The sequence below is a fragment of the Betta splendens genome, chromosome 19, assembly GCF_900634795.4.
Source record: "Betta splendens chromosome 19, fBetSpl5.4, whole genome shotgun sequence".
Classification (NCBI taxonomy): domain Eukaryota; kingdom Metazoa; phylum Chordata; class Actinopteri; order Anabantiformes; family Osphronemidae; genus Betta; species Betta splendens.
The window spans coordinates 15160556-15185669 of NC_040898.2; the positions used below are offsets into that span (position 1 = coordinate 15160556).

A 25114-nucleotide genomic window follows, 5' to 3' on the forward strand; every position below is an offset into this window, starting at 1 on the left:
CTCCAGACACTGAGGAGCTGCTTAGAGATGCTGCTGTCAAAAGGTTTAATATTAAAATAATCCCAGATTTCACTGGCTGCAGCGATCGTTTGCCACAGTTTGCTCTGATCATCTACTAGTCAACAGATTTATTCTTGAACCGATTCCAGAAACACAAAAGACTCCGTTGTGTCAGCTTGCTTCATGTTTTATGGCTCAGAGCAGCAACATTAACAACCTCATTGCACACACAGACTACAACAGTAGCGCAAGACACCGGAAACAGATACGTGTTGAACTCTGCATTAAAGTGCATCGTAACGTCCACGTCGTGTTTTACGCTCAGACAAACGAATCACACAGCACAAGGCGCCCGGAGGCTAATCAGCTGCTACATTATTACATAACCTCCTGTTACAAGCTACAACTACACAGGTGGAATATAACCTGAATCACTGGCTTCAGCTACTCGCTCCCTCTGCCTTCACGGCTCCGAAGCTACAGGGTTTCTAGTTGCAAATGAGAAAAATAAGTTAAAAAAGTGACATTTAGATCATAGAAGCGTAGCAACAACAGAAGAGCAGCAGTTTCTAATATAAGTCAAGGAAGCTTCCTGGAAAGAGCTTGTTTGATTACTAGAATGGAGTTATTTCTATTTTCTAGTCAGTCTGTTGCATCACATCAATGCGAGCCAACATTTGGCAATGAGCTCCTATTGATGGAGCAATTTTAGTTTAGGTTTTCTGTATGAAATAACATTTACTTCCCTAATTTCTGCACGTTAAGGTGGTGCAGCTCAACCATTGTGTAGAATGAGTCCTCCCCAGGAAGCTTCCTGTAAAATTACATCAATGCGTTGGTTTCTAGGCCACTCTCTAGAAATGACTTGTTTCTTCGTGGGCTCAGTGAGGTAGAGTGATTGTACAGTAGAGACGCTGGCGCGAGGAACTGCTGTTTCCACCGCAGACGGGACCTGGTGGAGTTGGAACTGCAGCACCATCACCTCGTCTGGGTCGGGTCAGCTTCCTGCGCCACCGCTGGAGTCCAAACGGACAGCGGAGACTCATCCTGCAGCAGGTCCACTGTGGAGCCAGCTGCACTCAGGGTCCTCCCCGGTTCTGAACCAGGTCCTCTTTGGTTTTTTCAATGCGGGAGAAGATTTCCCTGAACAGTTCTTTGTACTCTGGCTGGTGGAAGTCCTCGTCACAGAGCTCCAGGCGTGTGTCAGCGGGGCGGGCAGGGGTCAGAGGTGAAGCCTGGACCGGACCGCGGCCCGGCCCGTCCTCCTCCTGCAGCCCAGAGCTGCAGCGCCGCAGCAGCTCGTCGTACTTCACCTGTAAGGCGCTGTACTGGGCGTCCACCTCGTTGAGCAGCGAGATCCCGCGGTACTTCACCACCTCGGCCCGGCGCACGCACGAGCACTCGTGGTCCAGGACCCCGTCGGGCGCCTGCGTCCCCTTCACCAGCCGCGCGCTCCTGGCTGCAGCCGCCTCCCCGTCGCTCTCCTCCTCCGGGTGCAGGAACATGGAGTCGGGCAGCAGGCTGTGCAGGAGGTCCGGCCGGCTGGAGCGCGAGGAGGACTCCGACATCCAGAACTGACGGAGCTCCTCAGCCTCGAGCTCCAGCTCGGACACTCTGGCCTGAAAAAGAGGCCCGTTACCGACTGTCCCCAAGCGGAGCAGAGGTCGACGCAGGCCCGAGCGCGGCGCCCTACCTGACACGCCTCCATCCCCACCAGCTGCTGCTCCAGGGCCGCGTTCTCGCGGGCCAGCAGCTCGGCCTCGCGCTCGGCCGCCTCCCTGTGACCGCGCTCCGTGGCGAACTGGGTCTGGAGCCTCTGGAGGGACGTCTGCAGCGACGCCTGCTCCTCCTGGCGCCACCAGCGGTCGGAGGCCTCGCCGTCGTCTGGGGGCTCCGCTGGACCGTGGCTGCACACAAACAGAGCAGCCGGCTGCCATTTTAATGTGACCGAACAGGACATCGTTGCATCCGCTCCGTTCATCACTGGCACTTTATCGCCGACGTGTCACAGAAAAGTGAAAGGTGACAGGAAAGGAACACGCGACAGAACATGTCAACACGTCCCAAAGGTCAGGAAGCAGAGACACCGAGGACGTGGGCAGTAAATACGGCCTCATCAATAAAAGCTCATTAAAGACATAAAAGCTATCAGTGAATCTGAGGTGATTACGGGTCACACACGCCCTTTGGCTCAGACTTGGGCCTGTTGCTGCCACTGTTTATCAGTGATATTTCCGTCTGGGTGTTTGGATGGAGCAGGATTACAGGCGGTGCCATGAATGATGCTGTCACAGCAGGAGGCCTCAGGAGGAAGTGACCTCTGCAGGATTAACGGGATCGAGGTCGGGCCAAGAGCTCAGGATCCACAAACAGACACAACCAGGTATGAGGCTTTACTTGCACCAGGATCAACAATAGTTTAATCACAAAAGCTCCTAAGCAGCCTGACGATTCAGTGATTTCAGCGAGAAGGTTCAACATGAACCATCACAACGGCCCTGAGATCAAAGCGGCGCTGAAGGACCCGTTCACCTGCGTGTCCTCGTCAGCTCGCGGAGGCAGGACAGGCTGTGGGTGGTGCGGGCCGACCCCCCCCCGGGCGCGGCCGTCTGGGCCTGGGGCGGCCTCAGCGTCAGCTCCTCCACCTGCTGCTGCAGCTCCTCCACCTGAGCCTGCAGCTGCTCCACGGTCTCCGTCAGCCTGCACACACAAGGAGCCGTTGGCTGCAGAACCAGCGCGAGCAAACCTCTGCGGCGCCGCCCGTCCTACCCGTGGGCCTTCTGCTGGGCCGCCCGGTTGTCCAGAACCAGCTTGTGGTTGCCCTGCTCCAGCTCGCGGGCCGACACGTCCAGCTGCTCGTACACTTTGGCGTGCTGATCGTTGACCTGGCGGAGGAGCTCCACCTGCTTGGTCAGATACTGGAGGAGCAACGAGGACAAGCGGGTCAGGACAGTTCTACTCAAACTAGCTGGAATTAGGAGAGGGGAGCGCTTTCAGTATTTACATAAATAAAAGGCCGTCCTGATTAATGCGAGGAGATGTGCGTCATGTCGTCTTATCAGGACACTCTGAACCTCATTATCTAATGTGAAACGAACAAGCAGGTGTCGAACCGCTCTAAATGAACTGGACTCAGAACATTAAAAGCCCAGTTACGCTTACGGAGTAAGAAGGCAGTTCTATTTTAAAGACGGACTTGTAGTAATTAAGTGTAGCACAGGTCAGGAGCTGGAACCGGTGACGTCAGAGGCCTAATTCTGTCAGCGTCAGACTGACCTCACTAAGACGTTATGAAACAGGGCTCGAATTGTGACCGGTTCCAGCAGTTTTTCAGGGGGTTGCGTCCCGCTTTCACCTCGATCTCCTGCAGCTGCTCTTGGTTGGTGGAGTACATGTGCTGCAGGCCCTGCTCCAGCTCCCGGTTCCTCTCCAGCAGAGACTTCCCCAGCTCGGCTGCCAGCTGCAGGTCTGCAGGAGACGGAGAGGAGGCGTGAGACCCTGCAGCCCCAGAACCGGTCAGGGTCCGGACGGTTCAGAAGCTGGTTCCCCTGAAGAACCAGGGCTTCGTCTTTGTACCAGCGACAAACCCAGTTAATACGGCACCAGTGCATAGAAAGAGCCGCACGCACGCACGCACGCGCGCACGCGCACACGCGCACACCCTTTTAGTATAAAACCTAGGCAATAAAGACAAAAGCTCACTTAATCAGATGGACCTTTTTCCAGGGCTGCTGACGCTGCAGTCTGTCAATGAGATTAGTTCCCACTAAAACAGCCCATGAACCAAACTTAACACCCGGGTAAAAATGATAAAAAACAGGATGCTGTGGTTTCAGAAAAAAGCACAAAGCAATTCCCACAATCAGCCTTCAGCGCCTGCAAGTCTTTAACAGTAAAACATTATAAAAGCTCACTTTTGCTTCGCTTCAACGCGTCCACGTGTTCGTGGTTATTTATCAGTGACATTAATCATGATCAGGTTCCTTATTTCTGAGACAAAGGCTGAAAGGAAACGGTACCATGTTCAAGGTCCTGCTTGTCGTACCACGGTTCCTCCTCCTTGATCTCAAATTCTTCCTCCACGATCGTGTCCGCCAGCATCTTCTCGGTTAAAACCCGCCACACAATCTAAGGACTGTCCGGGTTGTAACCATGACAAACACGGACCTGGGTTCACGTTCGGGTCCGGTCCACGTCCTTCCCGCCGCGTCTGATCTCCTGCAGCCGGCACCGGTGTGAGCTCCTCGCCAGATTGACTTTACGAGGCGCTGCTGCGTTCAGGGCACGTTTCCGGCTTCGGAGTTTCACAATAAAAGCGCTGTGGTGTGGTGAGATTAACCCTAGGAAAATAGCTTATTCGCATTATTAATATTAATTTCTATTATTTATATTTTATGAAGCCTACAAAATGTACCTACAAAAAAGCGTTGTAAAAATGTGTTCAGTTCGGAAAACAATACAGTAGCAGTGTAATGAAACCAAATGTAATATATATTTGTAATACAGTGTTATGCAAGTTTAACATATCGTCAAAAAACAAAAATGTAGTAAAAATGTTAGCGTATATCGGCATTTTTTGATTTTTGCTAGAAATGACTTTATATTTTGAAGTTCGAATTACACCGCTTCCGCCGCAGAACGGTCACCTTGACCAGCATCTCTATCGTCGCACCTGCTCTTCTGGATCTGGTTCCGCCCTTGAAAACTGCGGCGCACAGACTGTGGGAGACCAAGAGCTCGCTGCCACTGCACCAACGAGAGATGTTCAGCAAAAGCGTTTAAATCAATAAAGACTTATAGAAAGACGTGCAAAACGATCAGACAGTGATACAAAGTGAAAACAAGAAGACAAGAGATTCACAACATGCGCAATATTTAAGAAGAAGAAGAAGAAGAAGAAGAAGAAGAAGAAGAATACATTTGTAATAAAGTGGATGATAAAGATAAAGTGGATGAGTGAATACTTTCTGCCTCATATGTGTTAAATCTACTAGTCAATTGGACCAGCACATAATTTTATCTATTGTTCTGGTTTCACGTCTGGACTTCCGAACAGGTGAGTCGCAGGATGTGGGACAGGTTGAATGGTGTTTCAGGGAAGGTTTTTCCTGAGTTGCTGCAGGGCCTCCATTTGCACCTTCACGCCGCCAGGCGGCAGTGTGAGCTCAGTTTCCTTCAACACAAATCAGCCTTTATTATTAGTAACAATAATCCTAAAACAGATTCGTTCAATGAGCTAAACAAAATAGTTTTAATTAAAAACACAGTCACACATATTCTTAATGCAAAAAGCACCAGTTGAACGTAAAGAGTCAACAGGTTTGTTCCACTGTAAAACTCTGCTTGTGTGATTCGTGCGCAGTCTCTGATCCGTCGCAACCGTAACAGATTATTTCACGAGCTCACCTGTGATTGACAGACTGTGTGGCGGCAAAAGTGTGTAAAGACGAAGCTGTATGAAACCATGAGGAAATGGAAAGTAAGTCAGTCATTCTTTAGCAACGCTGAAAAAAGTCATATTGTCTCAAGGGCGAAAGCTTTTGGGGAAAATAATGAAGTTTAACGTTTCTGTCTGCGCTGGACATAAAGTTAGCCACGATAAAGTGCTATTAGCATTCTAAACCTCTTGCTAATGCTAGCTACCTTTTGCCAGTTGATCAATACAGCTACAAACCCATGTGTTTAGTGGACTTCAAATCAATGGCTTGACTCCTGCGAGGGGTACGTTCTCGTGCAGGTGTTCGCATTCTACGAGGCTGTTGGAGTAAAAAGAGCAACACAACACCAGCCCTGTGTTTCACAACAGCAACACCCTCTGCTTCATGCTAAGCTAAACTTCTCCTTTTCTGGCTGCAGCATAAGAAGCTAACATTTTCTCACATAAAGCTGTGCTAAACGCATCTTTCTTTATTTAACTCATCTTTACTCCTGTAATGAACTGAATGTGAGTGTTTTGGCTGCTTCAGCTCACAGCCTTTGGCCGTAGCAGGTTTATGTGCCACCACAGCGTAGATGCAGAGTCTTCAGGGTCACAGCCACTGACAGCTGTTGTCTGGAGCACATTTCCAACACAAGATAGAAGGAAGAGAAGAAAAAACCCTTTCACGCCCTCGAACAGATCTGACTGTCAATAATCCCACTGCTGTTTTTGGGGCTGAATGGCTTCGAGACTTAGTGTAAAAGTTGGCACCAGTGACGGAGACACAAGGGCGCAGTGTTCAGTCCAGCAGGCCTCCACCGTTTCATGTGCCAACTTCGGATCTTTGTGTGACAGACACACTGATATTACTGTAGCTTCTGTTCTGCCCTGACGTCTCATGCACACAGTTCTTTGCACATTTACTAAAATTGAAAGGGATTCTAATTTTTTTAATCTCTACTTCTGCTAAAATCATCATATTTCACTTTTTTTTAAAATTAAACAGTTTTGACATTATCATTTGCTATACTGTATTTTGGCTACACCAGTTAAAATTAATTTCTGTCCTTTATGTTTTTCTAATTTCTAATTTAATTCTGATTATTTCTTCTTCTTTTAAAAAATGTGATCATTGTTTTCACCTTCCAGTGATGTTGTTAAATGTTATGTCATGATAATAATAATCTGTGCAGTAACTGTGAGGGACTAATTATCCATCGCTGACAATGATCGCTTGTTTGAGGGTAACAGAGTTCACATTCTGGACAGAGAAGACAAGTGGCTTGAGAGAGAGGTCAGAGAAGAATGAAGGAGCCGCTTAATGAGCCTGCAATGCTTTGAGGGAGTCACAGTAGCTTAGAGTTCACACCTGTCATTGTTTCATATTCAGGACCAGTTATGGACTCATTAACCTCAGTCCTTTATTCACCAAACGAACTGCAATCTTTACAGATGTGAAGTGAGACCTAACAGGAGGATAAATAATAATAATACTGTAGGATGGTAACAATGTGTCTGTATCGCTTATAAGCGTTTGCTCCATGTAGGATGGAGCAGGTGCTGCTCTTTCTGGACTCCCCATCGGCCGCGCGCAGGCTGCGCGTGGCTCTGGCTCAGCCTCCGCCCCGCAGCGCCCCGCACCGGCCTGCCGCCGCACTGCCGCGAGAAGCCGTGTGCGCCCCGCGAGCGACTGCCGCTGAAGAGACGACGCCGCTGTCTGCACCCAGGTAAGAAAAGGCGCACAACGCGGCCTTTATCCGCGGTTCGACCCAGGAGCGCGGATGCGGGTGTGCGAGCGGCGGCACGCGGGTCCGGCGCTGCGTCGTTGTTCTGCATCGGCATTCGTCTTGTCACTTCATATTTTTTGCGTGAGGTGGGAGAGGTTGGGCCTGTGCGCGCTACACGGAGGCAAATATCGCGCACATGGATGCGACGCGTTTAACATCGCACGCGGGCTTATTTCGCCCCTTTTGCGCATTTAAACCAAAAGCAGGCGGCGATTGTCCGTCACCTAAAATCCGCATCTACAACGAGCAGAAACGTGTTTGCGCTGCAGACATCGAAGCTCGAGCCCGGTGGGAGCAGTCACCTCCCCTCAAACAACACGCCGCGTGTCTGCTCCTCATCCCCAGCCGAGCCCGAGCCCGAACCCGAACCTCTCCATCCTCCTTCCGGAGCAGGTCCCGCTTCCCTTCAGCCGCTCGGATGCTGCCTTTGCGCGGCCTAATGACGCCAATCCACCACAATGGCCAGTATACAATGTTTAATGGGGGAACGCTGGGAGACGTCTGTGTGTTGTGTTTACGCTGGTTCGGTGGCCGTGAACACTTGTTCTGCTTTGTGCCCGTGTGGACCGGCGGCTCGGAAGCCTCCGTCCTTCGCCGCTTCCCCCTCCCGTTATTCTGGATCCTTCGCTTCTTTCTTGCGTCTGAGGCCTTAAGCGTTTTAGCATCGCTGCACGAGCCTCACAGATCTCCTCCATTATTCCATAATGTGAGCTCGTGCATGTAAAGCAATGCACGGAGCGGACCCCTGGAGGGACGCGTTCATTAGACTCAGACGCCTCGCTGTGTTCTTATTCCTGCATTTTGAGGACACACTGTCGGGAGCGGCGGATGCGGCGCCTGTGCGCAAATGCCAAGCCCATTTTTCATTTTGCTCGTCTGTGGAGCGTCTGCGCAGCAAATGCAGCCACTCCAGTGTCACAAAGCCCGAGCAGTGAACCGGGCTGCTTATCTGACACATATGGGATCCTCCGTAATCCTCCCAGGGTCAGTGGACGCAGCATGATCCACTGTAGGTGCTCGAAAGCCTTTTAGAAAGCGTGTAACGAGCCGGAGCATTGTCTGCATGTACGTGGGGATAATAGCTGTGGTTTGCTGGATCGCATTGATTCACGGAATGAGCATCTCCGCTGTCTTCCCCTCGCCTCGGACACACCTCTTTTCCATCCTTCGTGGGTTTCTGGAGCTCCGTCCGTACGGGTGGAGGTGGGGGGTGAGGGGAGTGGGCATGTTGTCGTCTGCAACCACAGCTGGAAGCCATTTCAACCAGCCAGATGATGTGGTGAAAGGAATGAACGGCATCTCAGTGTCAGTGCGGTTTTGAAAGACACCCGTGGCCTTCTTTCTGCAAGTTCCTGCAGAGCTTCGGCACAAAGTTGGTCTCCACTGTGCGTCTGTCACAGAACCCTGGAGAACAGCAGCGTAGTTTGTCAAACCAAGGGGTGGATTCTGGTTTCCTAAAACTCACACTGACCCCAGAGAAGAGACAGCGTGACGATGTGGCGGTCGGGGACAATCACACAACTCCTGCATGCACCGGTTGAAAACCACCAGGCCCTGGTTCCTGTGGGCCGAGGCCCCTGAGCAGCTCCGCTAAGTGCAATTTGACCAGTGGCTGAACAGGAAATCTACTAAAACTGTGTGACGTTGGGTTTCGTCCCTTTTGTCTGGTCCCGAATATGAAACAATGGCTCTTCTCTGTTTGGCTGCTGACTTAATGGAGTCATAGCTTGAAACAACGTCCTCCCGGCGTCAGCGTTATGAAATGAATTCGCGCTGAACTGCTCCATTTAGCAAAGACTGTCAGCCTATTGCTTCATGTGGGCGTGATTCCAAAAGGGACCACATCCAGGACAGACCTGCCAGCAGAGCTTAGCCTGGCAGAACCAGCACCTCTGAAATGACTTGTCCATGACCCAGCTTTTAGATAAGACATTAAGATTCTCTTTGACAGACACTCGTGGATGCTTTAATTTATCGTTTAATACGTTGTATCAGAGAATATTATAACCAGTGAGATTCTAGGAAAAGACGAGCGACCCAGACAGATGCTGAAACGTCTGCCATAAGAACCTGTTCTGGTGTCAGTTTCTGATTGTTAGAGGAGCAGGAACTCTCCGGCTTTAAGCTGTGTTTAATTGGCACCACGCTGATCAGGGACTTTGGCTCATTGCTCCAGTAAAACAGTGTGTGTGATCGGATTGTGTAGCTCCAGGTCCTGTGTACACAGTGAAACATGCAGCAGCTGGAGGTCCTTGTTACCCAACTCGCTGCTAGAAGGATTCCATCGCTCTCATCCGCAAACGGGAACTTTAAACGCTGCTGCTGTTATGTAAGTAGTTTTAAGAGGTTGTGCCAGCTCTTAAACTGAAAGGAGGATGTGTGGAAAGACAGCAGGATGTGCCTGACATCCTGGACATGTGAAAACACTGACTTCACCTGAGCAGGAGGCCTTTCCCCTGCGGCACTTAGACGGAGGGCAAAATGCAAACAGGGCTCCACCTTCAGCAGCAGCACTGCAGGGCTGGGCTCACGTTAAAAAGGTAGAGCCGGTCTGCATCTGCCGGAGGCTGGGCGAGCGAGAGAGAGAGAGAGAGACACGGGAGGAAAGTAGGTCAGAGATACAGATGCAGTCAAGCATGAGAGATGAGAGCAGCATCCTCATCTGAGCTGAGCTCCGAGCGCTGGTGGAGGCTTCAGACCAGCCCGTCTACGCTGAAGATGCTGTGAGGGCAGACATCATTTAATATATAGGGCTTCAAGGTAAACGCGACATTGCGATCACTGACTCTCTTGTTGGTGTGAAGAACCGCTGTGTTTGTGCGTTTGGACGCTCTGCTCCAGGCCCGTGTTCTGCTGCGTCCTGCTGGAGCCGTGTCAACGCCTGTGTTGAGCCTCAGCCTGTGCCAGCGGCACATTTTCACACGGCCCTGAGAGGGAACAGGCCTCATCAGCAGACCTTTGAGCCTTTTCCCCCTCATGAAGCTGAGACAAAGCCGCTGTCATGCTCCTTTTCTGTGAGACGCGAAATTTGTGTGTGTGTGTGTGTATTTTGTCCCAAAGCGAGACGTATGCAACGCGTGTGGTGAAGTAGAAGCTGAGGTTTGTAGCTGAAATCCTTCTCACCACATGAAATGTAAACACTTGCAGACTTTGTTTGTGCTGTTATCAGACGGATCCGGTTCTTATCAGCCCTGAGTTTGTTTGCTCTCTAACGGTCAGAGCTCCCGGATGCAGAGTGAGGAGCCTCTCAGAGGGTTTGTGTTCGTTGGTGAGGCTGCAGCTTTTTGTGTCTGGACTCTCTCTCTCTGAGGACTGAGTGCATTCACTTTTCTACGGGACTCTCCAACGTCCGTCCACCGTTTCTGTCAGACCTCCTCTTTTTTGCACACACTTGTCCTGGTGAGTCCCTACAGCAGCAGGCTGCTTGAAACCTACTGTGGCTCAGAGAAACAACCCATACATCAGACTCATCCACACATTTCACATTGTGGTGTAAGAAAGCGCACGTGAGCAGTGCGTTTTAAACTCTGTTTTCTCAGCTCTGCTGCTTTTCACAGTCCTATTCATGCATTGTGCCAAACGCGGGACGCTGTTTAAACATTCAAGGTCAGCAGATAGGACGGTTCACAGAGGGAAGGTCACATAGCTGAGCCAAGCGTGCCTTTAGAGGAGGCTTTATAGGGTGAAGTAACCACGGCAACGCTTCTGGTATTACTGCATGGAGAGGGACAGTTGCATCAGGAGCTATGCCACTGCTCCAAAGCTCAACAACCAGTGTTTTCATGCAGTCCTGGAAGTGTTTCCCAACTTAAGACTCAGGATGTTTCCTAGGATCTTAAAGTTTCTCAGGTGAAAAATAAAATAGCTTTAAATACTCTGAGGGTGTGTACCATAGAGAATAAAACATTGCCTGTGAGGATCTGCAGAAACTCAATTATTCATGTGCCAAAGTGGAAGCTGAATATGGATCTCCATAAACCACGGAGCGGTTCGTATAGTGGGGCGGTTACACCATAAGCTCTCTGTTTGTGTTTGTGTGTGGTGGAGTGATTGTGTGAGAGGGCAGCTGCAAAAAATATGATTCAAAGCGAAAAGTGCTGATGTAACCAGAGGCTTGGGTTTAATCTGATGTGTAATCCTCTTTTTAAGAGATTTGATGCAGTTCACATGTGGCTGGTCCAGGATCACGTCTGGAACGCGGGGTTATTATCCTGTGTACAGTGAGATTAGCATCTAATGGCTCATTGTGTGCTGACATACGGCTGCAAATGAAACACGCGTGGTGCACTTGTTGAAATGCTTCTCCGAGGGGTCAGTGGTTGTTTGGGAGGTGCAACTTATCACAGTGAGGATGACGTGCACATGAGCAGAAGGGACTATTTTTATCTGGGAGGCTGTAACATGAAGCACAGACCCACCGTTAGGATGTAAAAATAACAGCTTTTCAGACTTAGTGTCTGTTTACCTTCTGCACGCTGGAAGACGGCGTCCATGGAGTTATATTCAGGCCCGCGTTACATTTGTAGCTTGTCATGTGTTTGAAAGCAGTGAGACCCATCCTGGATCGCTTGACTTGACCTGCTCTGGGTTTTGCTCTCCTGTAGCCTGACCTGCGCTTGGCAATGGAGTACATGAACAACACCTCCAACAGCTATGGCTCTGGAGACACCGTGAGCTCCACCTTAGCCAACATGAGCATCAACGACCAACACCACCAGGAGAACGGGGTCCAGGTGGGACACCGAAGCCCCGGAGACGCCAAAATGAAAGGTCAGGCATGAGAAATGTAGAACAGGAGCAGGGCCGCCTCACGTACACGCCAGAGAAACGTCTTAGTGATGCACTTTGGGTAATTGCTGCAGAGACACGTGAGGGTCAGACGATTACCTACAGACAGCTGACTTAAAGCCAACAAACCTTCCGCTGCTGCTTCCCCCTGGAACGATGGGCGCTGTTCTTGTAGATTCCATCCCTCGAGAGCCCCTGTCGCGCTGCCTTTCCAGCTTTTTCCAACATAAGAATGGAATTAGTTAATGTTTAGTTAGTCCTCTTTAATACCAAAACTAAGTTTGTCTCAAGAAGAAGCATTTGTGCTTCTACAAGCAGCTTTCTCCAAGTCAGAGCCAGAGACCAGGACCCGGAGTCTCAACTGTGCTTTGTTCTAGTCCCTCTTTATATAATGGGTACAAGACATGCCTGACTGACCCGAGTGCCCGACTGCAGCTGCACTGTGCTCTGTAATCCAAGCATCTGGGTCAGACCCCTGAGACTGAGCCCTGTCTCCATCCTAACAGACAGTCAGGCCTTATTTGCTGCCCTAAAACATTATTAATATGAGAACCGTCACCAAACGCAGAGTCTGGTGTGTCCCATGTTTTTCTAATAAATAACTCAGTGTGTACCTAATCATCAGTTTTCAAACTTTGAGCAGTGTGTTCTGCTTCTCCTCGTCCCAATCACCTGTACGGCCCGGTAGTCCGGAGCTTAGCCTTCCCCAGTTTACAGCCCTCACTAGTGCAGTCGTTCTCCCCGTTTCCTCTCGCCGTCATCTCGTACGCAGGCAGGAGCCGGTGCACAGACTCAGAGGTAAACGGCACAGACACACACAGTGAGTATCTCATCTGAGTAGAGGGCGTAGATGAGTAGTGACTGTGGCTTTGGTGTAGGTGCTGTAGTAGTAGGGAGCTGATGCTTATCTTAATGGGGCGGTATCAGTGGTCTGGTAGCTCAGTAGGTAGAACATTGGCCTTGGAAGCAGAACGTCCCAGGTTTGAGCTCCGCTTCTGGCACCAGGTGTGTCCTTGAGCAAGACACTTCACACTAGCTCCCTGGGCAATGGGGGTGCCCACTGCTCCCACAGAGTATGGGTTAAAATGCAGAGATTATCTCCCCATTGGGTTCTATTATTATTATTATTATTATTATTATTATTATTATTATTATTATTTAAGTAGAAGTTAAGTCAAGGCTCACGCTAAGGTTGATTGTCACTTAAAAATAGATGATTTAGCCTAAAATTCATCACAATTCTAGGACTTTCACAGAGGTTTTGAGTTTATTTTAAAACAATAAAGATATTTAGGAAACAACTAAACGTAGACACGCAGACAACTCAAACATCCTAAGAGAAACGCTCCAAAGTTCCATTGCCTTAGGATAGTAAGTAGTTCCTTAAACTGTTTTATTAATTTATTTAAGTAAACTGTATAGTGAACAGTTACAGTAGCGTCAGATGAACAATAATGCTGCTGCGTGTCTGCTCTATTACAGTTCTCACCTCATTTACCTGAATCTTTTTCTGCCAGCTAGTTGTAACGTTCCCTTTCCTTTGTGTTACTACACCTTTCTAAGCGGCGGTGCCATCATCACAGGCGGTAACAATAGTGTCAAGCGTGTGTGTTACACAACAGATTTTGTTTTAATCCGTCTACGTGCAGTCAGTGCCAGTAAAATGTATTTTTACACTTAAGTCTTTTGTTTTTCTAGGATGCGTACATTGTCTACAGTAAGTAGCTCAGCATATGTGATTGCAGCCGACGTCAGTAGTTAACACTACTGTTGTTCTTTTTGGCTGATCACATTCAGACTCACCTTAACAAGCCTCAGACTAACATGGACCCCACGCATCTCCTGTTCATGCTGAATGGGGCAGTTTGAGAACAGACTCATTGTCCCGTTGTTGTAGTGAAGAGGTCCTGCTTTCTGAATGCCTGACATCTGTTTGTCCTACAGCAGAGACGCCTGCAGACCAAAGCGGCGCTGCAGGGGTTTCTGGGCTCTCGGAGAGCGCCCCATGTGAGGACCAGGGGCAGCTCGGTACACCTCCTGTCTATGGTCGCTTAGCTCTCAGCTGCTTGTGCTGCACATTTAAGTTTATGGCTTTTATGGGTACAACATAGGGAAGTTGGCGTGAAACCCCTTTCATTTGAAGCTAAAGTCTGCAGCTGCTTAGCATAAAGACTGGAAATAAGACAAGGTAGAAAACCACTACATTTTGAATAGGTCTCTAAAACTTCAGAAGGAAAGAAATTCACGTTTTAAACCTGAATTAAACCTGATAGAACTGTAATTTATGATTGTATTGGTTCTTTGCCAAACTGTAATAGGAGAAGGTTGTTAGAACGGCATTGCCGCCAGTCTGCATGCTAAGCTAAGCTAACTGTTTAGCGCCTCAAGGAGTTTTTCTTTCAACATCATGAGCGTAACGTGTTTTGGGTTGGTTTCCTCTTTGGCTTCTTTCAGTTGTGCTTGCTCTGATGGTGATTGAAGGCATAAAACATTTCCTTTGATTCATTTGTTTAAGAAACTATGGTTTTACCCTGGATGTGTCAGACTAAACGGCTGAACCACAGGCAGGTGTCAGGTTCCTGTGATGTGTTGCTCACGTCATGGGAGCTTCAGATAAGTGTGCTGCAACGTGGTCACTCAGCATCTGCATTTCTGTCCTCATTGTTTTGAAGTTAATGTTTTTCTAGCCGTTCTTTTGCTGTGGACTTCCTGCATTAACCCTGCTGCTTGTGGGCTTTGTATTGATTTCCTTGCATTGAGTGGAATAATCAGTCATGTATGACAGAAACCCATTATTAACCGTACTCTCATGTTCTTCCTTCTGCCCCATCAATCAGCAGCAGGAGGATCAGCTTCAACAGGTAGGTGCTTAATAGTTTATTGATTGCACTTGGACCAGATTTATTTACAGCACAAGACCGATACGAGTACACTATCATCAGCAGCACAGAGATGAGCTAGTGATTCCATATAGATTTATTGTGCTAGTTCATGCCTATGCATCATATACAGATGCCTCTAGCTAACAGGTTAGATCCAGGGCCAGAATGATCAGGAAGGATGTCAAGTTTGTTTTAAAGGATTTAATAACACACTAGCAACTAGTATCAAAACAGACACAAATCACGCCTGAACAAAACCTCAGCTCAATAAACCCACAGCGCCACCAACAGGCTGGAGGTGAACTGTAACTCCCCAAAAACAGACAGACTAACAGTGAGCAGCAGAGAGTTTTGGTGGAGGTTACTCTCTTACTTTGTCGTTGCTGGATGCAAAAATGTTTACTACTTCTTTACTACGGGCCAACGTGCTGCATCACTGTTTTACATTTCTAAGTTGATTGTTCATTATTGCATGATTTAAATGTTTTAAAGTCCAGGTGACTTCATTTACTTTTAGCTTGTTTGTATTTTACTTTGTCACTGCAGTTGTTTTAATCGTGGGCTGCATTGTTGAGTCAGAAGCAAAACTTGTATCACTTTTACACTGTTCTTTTGGAGGAGGCCTGTTTTAGTGGTCTGAGGTTTATGATGTTTGTAGGATGCATCACCTGTCAGCTGTCACCCCACTGATACATTACTGTTCATCTTATTTAAATTTGTTTGTTAAGGGAACACATCAAGTCATTTTTTCAGTTCCTTGGTTTTGTATTATCACCTTTTTATTGTTTTTCATTGTCATCAAACATAAAATTCCCAGTTTTGATTTTATTTTGGGGAGAGGGCAAACAGGTGCTGTGAACCTCATTAAACTGCTTTCCCAACAAATTAACAAAAAATGCTACTGGAGTCCGCAGTGAGTTCGAGTTTGTTCGTGAGAGGTCAAAGCCTGCTGCAGAGGGATTCATGACCCAGGAGTCAGGACACGATGTGGTTGGAGAGCGTGGGAAGAGGCTCTCTGACTCCTTCTGGGCCTCTGAAGACCTCAGCTGCAGTCCAGACGTTAGACGGGACACTCAGGCCGACCAGGGGAGCCCAGAGTGGACCGGAGCTGCAGATTCTCAGAGAGCGATCAGCCTCGACGCCTCCGAGTGCCTGGCTGAAGCTACGACTGCGTCTGGGGCATCTTTGGTCCGAAGCACTGCTTTGGAAGACCTGACGTCCATCGGTGACAGAAGTTTGTGCAATAACCAAACTCAAGGAGAAGAGCTCAATCATGAACGAGAAGAAGACAGACAGGCGACTGATGGCTCAGCCTCAAAGTCCAGAGACATGACTCCAGAAACACAACGGACCCCCTTCATCCAAAATCTGCCACAATCCCACCTCGATTCTCATTCAACAAACTCACTTAAGGACATTTCCCAAACAGACTGCAGATCTGCCAACACCCCACGTGACGCGGCAGCTGAAAACAGCAGCGGTGACTCATCGCTACACAGTGACGCTTATTCAAAGCCTGACATTTCTAATGAGTCAGAGATGAGGAGCAGTGTGGCTCAGACCACCGATGCTGCCGAGCTCCAGAAAACACCTCCCCAAAGAAAGTCTTTGGTGCCGGTAGCTATATTCAAAGGTCTGTTTGCTGTCATGTTCACCAGTTCAGAACCAGTCCTCTTTAGTTGACTGCTTCCACTTTGATTTCAACGCAGCTTCTCCTAATGTCATGCAGCACTGTCCCTCCAAATTGCTTCTATGGACGTTTGAACTTTGCCCCAAGGAGACGCTTGTTGTCCTCCCTCCCCACTTTAGCTCCTTGTTTCCTCTCTGCTCACTCAGCTGCAGCCTGAAAAGCCACCTTTTGGTTTCCACATTCAGAGTGTTTATATCATGTGCCACGTTGCATGTTGCTTACCCCACACCACAAACTTCACTTCATGAGCTTGTTATGTGAATGTTAAGAAGCACAAATGAGCAAAAGTCTACCTGGGAGCATATAAATGAGGAATGAGAGCCTGAACTGTGTTAACATGTGTCTCTTCTTTCAGCTCAAGCAAAGATGGATAATGGCTCTGCAGAGAAGGTACGTGACCAGGAGCATTGTTAAAAGCTGTTCATCATTTTATCATTTGATGTAAGGCTTAAGGTAAAACTCTGTTTGGTGACGTTGGGTCTTTTGTGGTTTTGTCTACATTAGGATTTCTGTCAAATTTGAGTGATATTTGTATTAAATATGAAATTATTTATAAGTAATGTCATGTAACATTTCCAAAACTATTTTATCTTAACTCAGAGAACTAATGGTCAAAACTACATAAGACCCAAATGAACCAGACTGGCCCTTCAATATTTCATCTATTATTTGATTTGATTCTTTTCCATCGTTATTTGTTTGTTTTATTGTCTGTGTAATTAGAACTTTTATTATTTATTCATCTTTTTTCTTCATGAAAAAGACTCAAACTTCTGTCAAACCAGCCCCTAAGTCCAAACTCACCAAGGACCATTCCTCCCGAAATGGTCACAGCTCGATCCCTGTTAAAACCGGCAGCACAGGGCCCAGGCAGCCTGGAGTAAGTACAGGACGGAAAACACTTAGACCATTCCAGGTCTGACAGAAGGGATGGATGGATTGAGTCGCTCACATAAAGAACAGCTGAGCTGCTTGAATCTTCCTTTTCTTTCTGTTAACATGAATCCTGTTTACACTCGGGTTTTAAACTGGTCGACAACATGAAAAGCAGGGCTGTAATGGTTCCAACTCAAGCCTTGACTCCAACACATTTAATACGGATTCCTGGAAATCTGATGTCATCTCAAGGGGTCCAGTTGCTATTTCCAAACCTTCCCATAACCTCACCTGGGCATGAATACCTGGAGAGTAAACAGGGTCCTAAAACCAACCTAAGCCTCGTCCATTCATCACTGATTAGTTTGAAACTAACCTCTAAGATTAGAGACGACTTGTGTGTGAGTACTGTGTCCAGACAGTTTTGTGTTGTGTTGAACACAAACGTAGTAAATGTTTTCCTGGTTCGTCATGCATCATATGTTGTGAATTCGCAGGTTGCAAAGTCTCAAACCCCAGGAGCCAAAACTTCAGCAAGAACTGCTGTTCACTCAGGTACGGAGTGAAATCCACACAATTTGGTTTCATTCTATTTTGTATCGAGTAAAGTTTACACCTGTTATTTAAGTGACTCTCATTCAGATTCATTCTATTTCATGAGCCAGGTTTCAAAGTTTGCTTCTATTTTTTATGATACAGCTAATGCCAAGAAACCTCCCACTCCAAAAAGTGGAAAAGGTAAAACATGAGTAGAGCGATGCACAAGTGTGTAGAGTTCACTTTGGCATGAGCACAACACCACAGACTGCTGTGCATCAGACCTGCTCAGCTTCTAGCTCAGATGCAGCTGGCTCAAAGCAACTGGCCGTCATTATCGATGTGTGGAAATCCACTGACTGTTACTTTTTGAATCTCTCTAGACTCTAAGAGTGGACAGAGCAGCCCTGGGACTCCCAAATCCCCCTCGAGCCAAGCACAGTCTGCCGCTGAGGCTAACAAAGTAAAGAAGGTGGCGGTAGTGCGTTCTACACCCAAATCCCCGGGTTCAATGAAGAGCCGTCCTCCCGCTCCGTTGGCCGCCGCCGCGCCGCTGCCGGACTTGAAGGGTGTGAAGTCCAAGATCGGCTCCACAGACAACATCAAGCACCAGCCTGGCGGTGGAAAGGTAACCTCATTATTAGGTACCTTTACCTAAAGGTGGCAGCAGATGTGAGATCTGGAGTTAAAGAGGTTTAGGTCATTTAGACAGAGCTGCTCTGGAGGCAGAGGTCACTTTACTGGTTAACACACTTTAGCTGGAAGAATCCCATACGTTCCCTCATGCGTCAGGAAGGGGCGACATCTAGGATGTTGGAGGAACTGGGATCCACCAGCGGGATCGGCTTTGTATTAAGTTACTCCAGAAAACAACACAAAAAAGTCAAATAATGAATAAATAATAACATAAATAAATCAATCAAATGTTAATGAAACAACAGAGGAGAATTTTACTCCAACAGCGGTTTGATCATGTCTACGTGCTCAATGTGAGTGTGAACTCTGGATTTCACCTCATTCTGGGGCCTGAGCCTTTAGTTTGTTAGTGTGTGATTGTGCTTTGAACTGGATTGAATGTGCTTCCGGTGCTGAAGTGAAACCTTAGCTCTCGTATTCATGTTGATGCTGAGTAGCCCTCTGTTGAACCAGTGTGTTTGTGGTTAGGTAATCATGTGAAGTTTATTTTAAGTCTCTGTTCTAATTTAGTGCAAGCTCCAGTCACGTGTCCGAGACAATGTAGAGTTGAGATATTTATGGACCAAAATCATTTAATGTAAGATTTCACCGATGTTTAAACAGCAGGTTGAGGAAAAGCAGACGAGCCAAAAACCTCCACAGACGTTTCCCTGAAGCTTCTCACAGAGTCTCCTGCCAATGTTCATGGTTTTGTTTCTCCTCCTGTTTTTTCATCCTCAGACACTTTCAGTCCAAGTGCTCAATCTCCCCTTCCTCCTCAGACTCTTAAGCAACACTGAGGCTCATGTCTGTCACACTATTGTTCACACACAGAAATCTAAAAGCTGGCGTTTCCATTTTTCCAGGTACAAATCCTTGATCAGAAGGTGGACTATAGTAATGTGCAGTCTAAGTGTGGCTCCAAAGGCAATATCACTCATAAACCTGGTGGCGGCAATGTGAGTAACTGAGGGATGAACTCAACACCAGCCTCTTGAGTGTCTCTGCAGTTATGATCATCTAAACCAGCGTTTGGTAAAACACGAAGTGCTCCTTTGGTTTTCTTTTTGCTCTCGGTATTTTAAATTCACGTTCAGCAGATGGACTTGGAATGCAACCTGCACAGTCACACTCTGCTCATCAATACATCAACTGTTCTCTTTGGTTTCTGCACTAAAAGCTCAGAGTAGACTCAGCTTGGATGCCTTTTAAAGCTGTCATCCGTAGCATCTTATTTGGGATTTGTGTCATTTAAAGCCCAAATGTTTTGAAACCAAGCCAGTCAAACAGCTGTTTGCTTCCATCATCCTGGTTGAAAACACCACTAATACACCACTGGACAAACACAAACCTATGGAGGGCAGCTTTAAAAACGAGTCAACACTTCATCCCTTTAACACCTTATTTCCCTCATTCTGGGCTCCGCTGGTTCCAGTGTTGATCTCCAAACCTGTTTCCTCTCACATTGTGCAGGTGCAGATCCTCGACAAGAAGCTGGATGTGTCCAATGTCCAATCTCGCTGTGGCTCTAAAGACAACTTAAAGCACACGCCTGGTGGAGGGAAGGTGAGAAATGTGGACACGGACTTCACTACTGAGACTACTGAGTGAATGAGACCTCACGGTGTCACAGTAGCAATGTAGTATTGATCTCCTCCACGTTCAGGTCTTTGGTAGGTTGAGCTGGAGTTATGAGCACCCTAAATTATAAAGGACCTCAGAATGCCTCCACTGTCACTATCACAGCGGTCCAATCACGTTCATGTGAAGACAGCTCATCAGGATGCTTAATGTTCAATAATGTAACTGTAGCGTAGCTCATTACAGTCTCTAGCATCGAAGCAGCGACTGTCAAAAAGAAATGAAAAGAAAACTGGTCGCTGGTCAAAAGCCTTGAACCCGTCTCTCAGGATCTAATTTCCCCTCCACCAGTGCTTCTCCTCCACAGCTTTGGCTGCCGTTGCCTGTTCCAGGATATTAATCTGTCTTTTCCTCAAATATCAACCTTCCAGGTACAAATTGTTGATAAGAAGTTGGACATGAGCAGTGTGCAGTCCCGGTGCGGCTCCAAAGATAATATAAAACATGTACCTGGTGGTGGCAATGTGAGTAGATGAGTCAGAATAAAGGATCGGCCCGTGGCAAACTGCAGGTTGCCACTAAAATCCCTCCTTCTTGCTTCTACTGAACCAGCTTCACAAAGGAGCAGGATGTCAGAGTGCACGAAACCCGTGTGTCCGTTTCCTTCTGGCCTCCCGCTGCTCCAACCCGCTAACACCTGTTAACAGTTGTGTCAGTGAGCAGGCATGAGCATTTCTGGTCTAATGCTGCTGTAGCTACTGTCACAGCTAATGTCTTAATTAATGCTCATGGTCTAATAGAAGCTTGATAACTGTTGATAATGTGTGTGTTAGTTTGACTGTGATCAGTGTTTGGGAATTCATCACCGTCCGAACTGTCCCTGAAGCCAACGTGCATGAGTCCTGAATGTGGATGTTTTTAGTCTCTGTGATCTGTGCTTCAATTGGAAGGTAATTTAAATACTATGAATCTTATTTTGGGTCAGATGAAGTAATAAGGGCCATGTAGATGTAGAGAACAGCTCTCACACATGACAAAGAGCCTCTGTCCTCGGCCTCTCCACCAAGAGATGACCTCAGCTGAGAGACTAAGCGCTTTGTGTTAGGAGACAAACGGCGAGAGGCCGAGAGAAGGTCACCGTGGATCCAGCTGCATATGGAAGCTTTTTAATGGGAAACACTCAATGTTTAACAGCTCAGGTTACATGTATAGAACCTATATGAACAACTTCACAGTTCACAATAAAACTCATTTTACTCACGTGATTAATACATCGGTTTTGACGGTTACTATGATAATGGATGTGAAACTGAACCTGGAATAGTGAAATGAACAAGCCTGAAACATTCCTCTGTTTAAAGTCCCAGTTTGAGCTGAAACTGTTTATCTGCTCCGTTTGTTTCATGCACAGGTCCAAATAGTCCACAAAAAGATTGACCTGAGCAACGTTACATCTAAATGTGGCTCCAAAGACAACATCCGTCATAAACCAGGTAAAATGAGAACCTGTGGCAAAGATTATTAGCAAACGCCCAGAAACAGCGACAACCAGGATGTTTGACTCAACACACACCACTGCCGCACAGAGTTTTACTGGTTGGTGTAGTCTGAGGAGCAGCTTCTGTTTGTAATCCTGGTTCTGCTGTACGTTGTGTATTCGTCAGGTGGTGGAAATATCGAGATCAAAAATGAGAAGGTGGAGTTCAAGGTCCAGTCCAAGGTGGGATCTCTTGACAACATCGGCCACGTTCCTGGAGGTGGACTGAGGAAGGTAAAGATGCCCCAGTGATGCTGAGGTCCATGTGAGGAGCAGCGTGAGTGCAGATGCCGGGTCTCATCATGTTCGCGTGTGTTTAAGGCCTGGGGTCTGGACCTGCTCTGTGCTCTGCAGAGGCAGGTTCACTCCTAGACCCATGAGGAGCTCAGAGCAGATAGAGGATTCATGTCATTCATCTCATCATTTCTTAGTTTGTCGTTATCGCCGTTTCTCCATCTTTTGCTAACTTCAGACATTTGCTCTTTCATCTTATTTTATTTAATTATAAGTTGTCCATTATCATTTATTCCTCGACCTTTAGCAGATTTCTTTGTCATATATTCGTTGCCTTTTGATTTTCTGTTGATGCCATCCCGTGTATTTTGTTGCATGTCTTGTCATTCCCTGCTGCTGGGGCTCCTCTGCAGAGGGAGAGGGGGAAGGAAGCAGAGGGGAGCACCTCAGGCAGCCCATCACTGTCCCCCCCTGTTGTCACCCCCCCTCAGTCTCCACAGACTGTCCCTTCAGCACCCAACTCACCCATCCTGACGAACCCGCACATAAAAATTGAGGACTCCTGTAAGTACTAATGAGCCATGCAGTTACAGACCTCAGCACCGCTGCCGCTAGCGGCTCATTTCTTTTTATATTCTGTGGATATTTGGTGTAAAATGTTACAGTTTATAGATCTTTTGTTTTTGGCAAACGTCTGTTTGTGCCCGTTGCTGCCACCAGGGGGCGCTGGTTTGCACGGTGTCGCCACAGTGGCAGCTGTGGTTTGACCTCTGCCCCCTACGATCTCTCTGCAGATCGAGAGCCACAAGCTGAGCTTCCGTGAGTCGGCCAAGGCCCGCACCGACCACGGCGCTGAGATCATCTCCCTGGACGACTCCCCTCAGCAGCTCAGCACCGTGTCCTCCTCCGGCAGCATCAACATGGCCGACTCTCCGCAGCTGTCCACGCTGGCCGACCAAGTGTCCGCCTCTCTGGCCAAACAAGGCTTGTGAACGCACCCGCTCCACCTCCACCTCAGCCACACGACCACGTACAGGAGTTGTGATGCCTTCCTCCTTTCTGTCACTGGACTTTTTTATCTCCCTGTCACATTTTCCCTTCACTAACCTTTGAGGTGTTACTTTTAGAGGTCCTGATGATATAAAAAATAACCAGTAGGCCATGATGTAATTCATTTCTGTCTGTAGTCTTTAATCTCTTCACTTTATTATTTCCACCTTTTTGTAAGTGTCCCTTTAAGACACCTTCTGGGAAACCACGCGTTTGTCACCTGGTGTTCTGACTGTAAGCTCCTGTTAGAACGTTTGTTTACAGCATCCCCTCATGTTTTCAAGGTCCTCGAACTATGGAAGCTCAGCTTGGTGCAAACGGTCGGGCTCCAGCTGCAGGGTTCGGTGCGAGGAGGGATCGGAGGGAAAACTAAAAGAAAAGTAGCAACTTTCTGTGTAAGGATAGAAAATGCTTTCAGACCTCACGCTGTCTTTGCTTCGTTTAGTCCCGGCGTGTGCTGCACCTCGAGCGGTTGCAGGTGACGGCTTCGCAACCGCTTTTAGGAAAAACTGAAAAAAAAAACGAACGGCTAGAGTAGAAACTTTGGGTTTGTGTTGGGCACAGTTTTCTAATCGTACTCTGTGGATCTATGACATGTATTTGATATGAAGAAACATTTGTATTGTGCCTGCTGCCGTCAGTGTTCATTCTCTTTATTTGTTACTGCTCTGTTGTAAATGCGCTTAAGCTTCGTCGTACAAGGTGAACAACGTGACCTGAAGGCATTAAAGTGGCCAAATGGAGACGAGACAAGGTGACGTTGTCACTTCAGTTAATTATTACAGTATTTAAACAGCTATATGCACCTGAACCGTAGCTAGAATAATCAGCATTGGTGGAAAACACTGAAGCGAGGCTGTTGACCTACAGCTCCACAGGTGAACTAACCGTTAGCATGTGTAGAAGTTTCATATATGGGATAAAATAATAATTGGCCGCCGTCTCCTTTTCTCTGCTGTTAATGTTTATTTGATGTTTAACTGGATGAAACCAGATATTAAGCATTCAACAGTAGAGAAAAGGAGACGAGTGTGACCAAACCAGGAAAAGTACATCTGTCACGTTTTACTCACACCGTGTTATTCTAATGTTGCTTCATCTCGTTTTGAAGGTTCACACGACCAGTAATTTAAGATTCAGCTGGAATGAGAGCTTAGAGCAGGAGAAGGATGATGATGATGATGATGGTGGTGGTGGTGGTGGTGGTGACTGGGTGAGGTTGAGATGAGGACAGTGACGCGGTGCAGCTGTTGAACATCGTCCGTATCAGCTCACAGACCTTCACCTCTCAGAGTGTGTGGGCGCCTGACGTTGGACCAGGCTGCAGGTTTGTGGGCGGAGCTAAAGCAGGTTTCCTCAGGCTGCTGGAAGGTTGGAGCACGTCAGACTTAACTAGGAACTAACTCACACTTGAACTAACCTAGGTCAAAGTTAGCGCTGTCTACATTGCTTCCTGTGGGGCATTTATTTAAAGGACGTTGAAGGCAACCAGCTGCAGATCCATCACTGTTCCGTTCCCTTAAGTTCCGCCCTCGTGTTTCTCTCATCAGTGGGACTGACTTCTTGCATGCACCTCGTGTGGGAGACGTCTGCTTGTTGCCTCCTTTTCACTGAGTGGTGTCGTGGGTCGAGTCCTGTGCAGGCGCTTTCTGGCAGGATGTGGGTGAGAGGAGTCACTGCTTCATGCGTTTAAACAGCAGACAAGAACCTTAAGGACGTTCCTGCGCCACCACCTGCATGCGACAGTAAATCCTGGGCTTTTTCCTGTGAAGACCCTGTTGAGGAGCAGGATGGGATGTTCCCGGGTGCTCCCTGTGCGGTTGTTGTTCGGAGGTTTCTGCAGTAATATCACCTCTTTTGTTTCGCTCCTCGGTTCCTTATGGCGCTGTACAGTTGTGGAAATGTGATTGTTCTCGTTATTGTGCATTTTATCAATAACTGGTTTATGATGATTCTTGTTGCTGTATGTGTATTTGAAAATAAATGCTATGAAGTCACTGTCACACATTTACTTCATCAGACAGAGCTGGCAGCTCAGTAGACTGAAAGACTTGAGTC

At 47.6% G+C, this 25114-nt stretch overlaps 2 protein-coding genes across 36 annotated transcripts; one reads left to right on the forward strand and one right to left on the reverse strand.

Annotated features, from left to right (window-relative positions):
* Positions 1-166: 166 nt before the first annotated feature.
* Positions 167-4302, reverse strand: LOC114845809 (cerebellar degeneration-related protein 2-like). The gene is made up of 6 exons (XM_029134299.3): positions 4020-4302; positions 3356-3468; positions 2770-2918; positions 2533-2700; positions 1694-1907; positions 167-1619 (listed from the first exon to the last, which is right to left on the reverse strand). Exons 1-6 carry the CDS (start codon positions 4099-4101, stop codon positions 1080-1082), a joined length of 1266 nt encoding a protein of 421 aa, XP_028990132.1. The 5' UTR covers positions 4102-4302; the 3' UTR covers positions 167-1079.
* Positions 4303-5353: 1051 nt separating this feature from the next.
* Positions 5354-25059, forward strand: LOC114845804 (microtubule-associated protein tau-like). Of its 35 annotated transcripts, none has more exons than XM_055504525.1 (15): positions 5364-5479; positions 11811-11976; positions 13939-14022; positions 14832-14855; positions 16922-16956; positions 17330-17446; positions 17940-17997; positions 18142-18180; positions 18363-18607; positions 19521-19613; positions 20128-20220; positions 20667-20759; positions 21647-21728; positions 21900-22006; positions 22801-25059. In XM_055504525.1, the coding sequence occupies exons 1-15, from the start codon at positions 5465-5467 to the stop codon at positions 22996-22998; spliced, it is 1449 nt and encodes a 482-aa protein (XP_055360500.1). In that variant the 5' UTR covers positions 5364-5464; the 3' UTR covers positions 22999-25059. The 35 variants fall into 35 exon arrangements, with proteins under 35 accessions (XP_055360507.1, XP_055360500.1, XP_055360501.1 ...); XM_055504526.1 differs by having other exon boundaries at positions 5365-5479; positions 14835-14855; XM_055504527.1 differs by lacking the exon at positions 5364-5479 and adding an exon at positions 6987-7146 and having other exon boundaries at positions 13939-14040; positions 14835-14855.
* Positions 25060-25114: the final 55 nt, after the last annotated feature.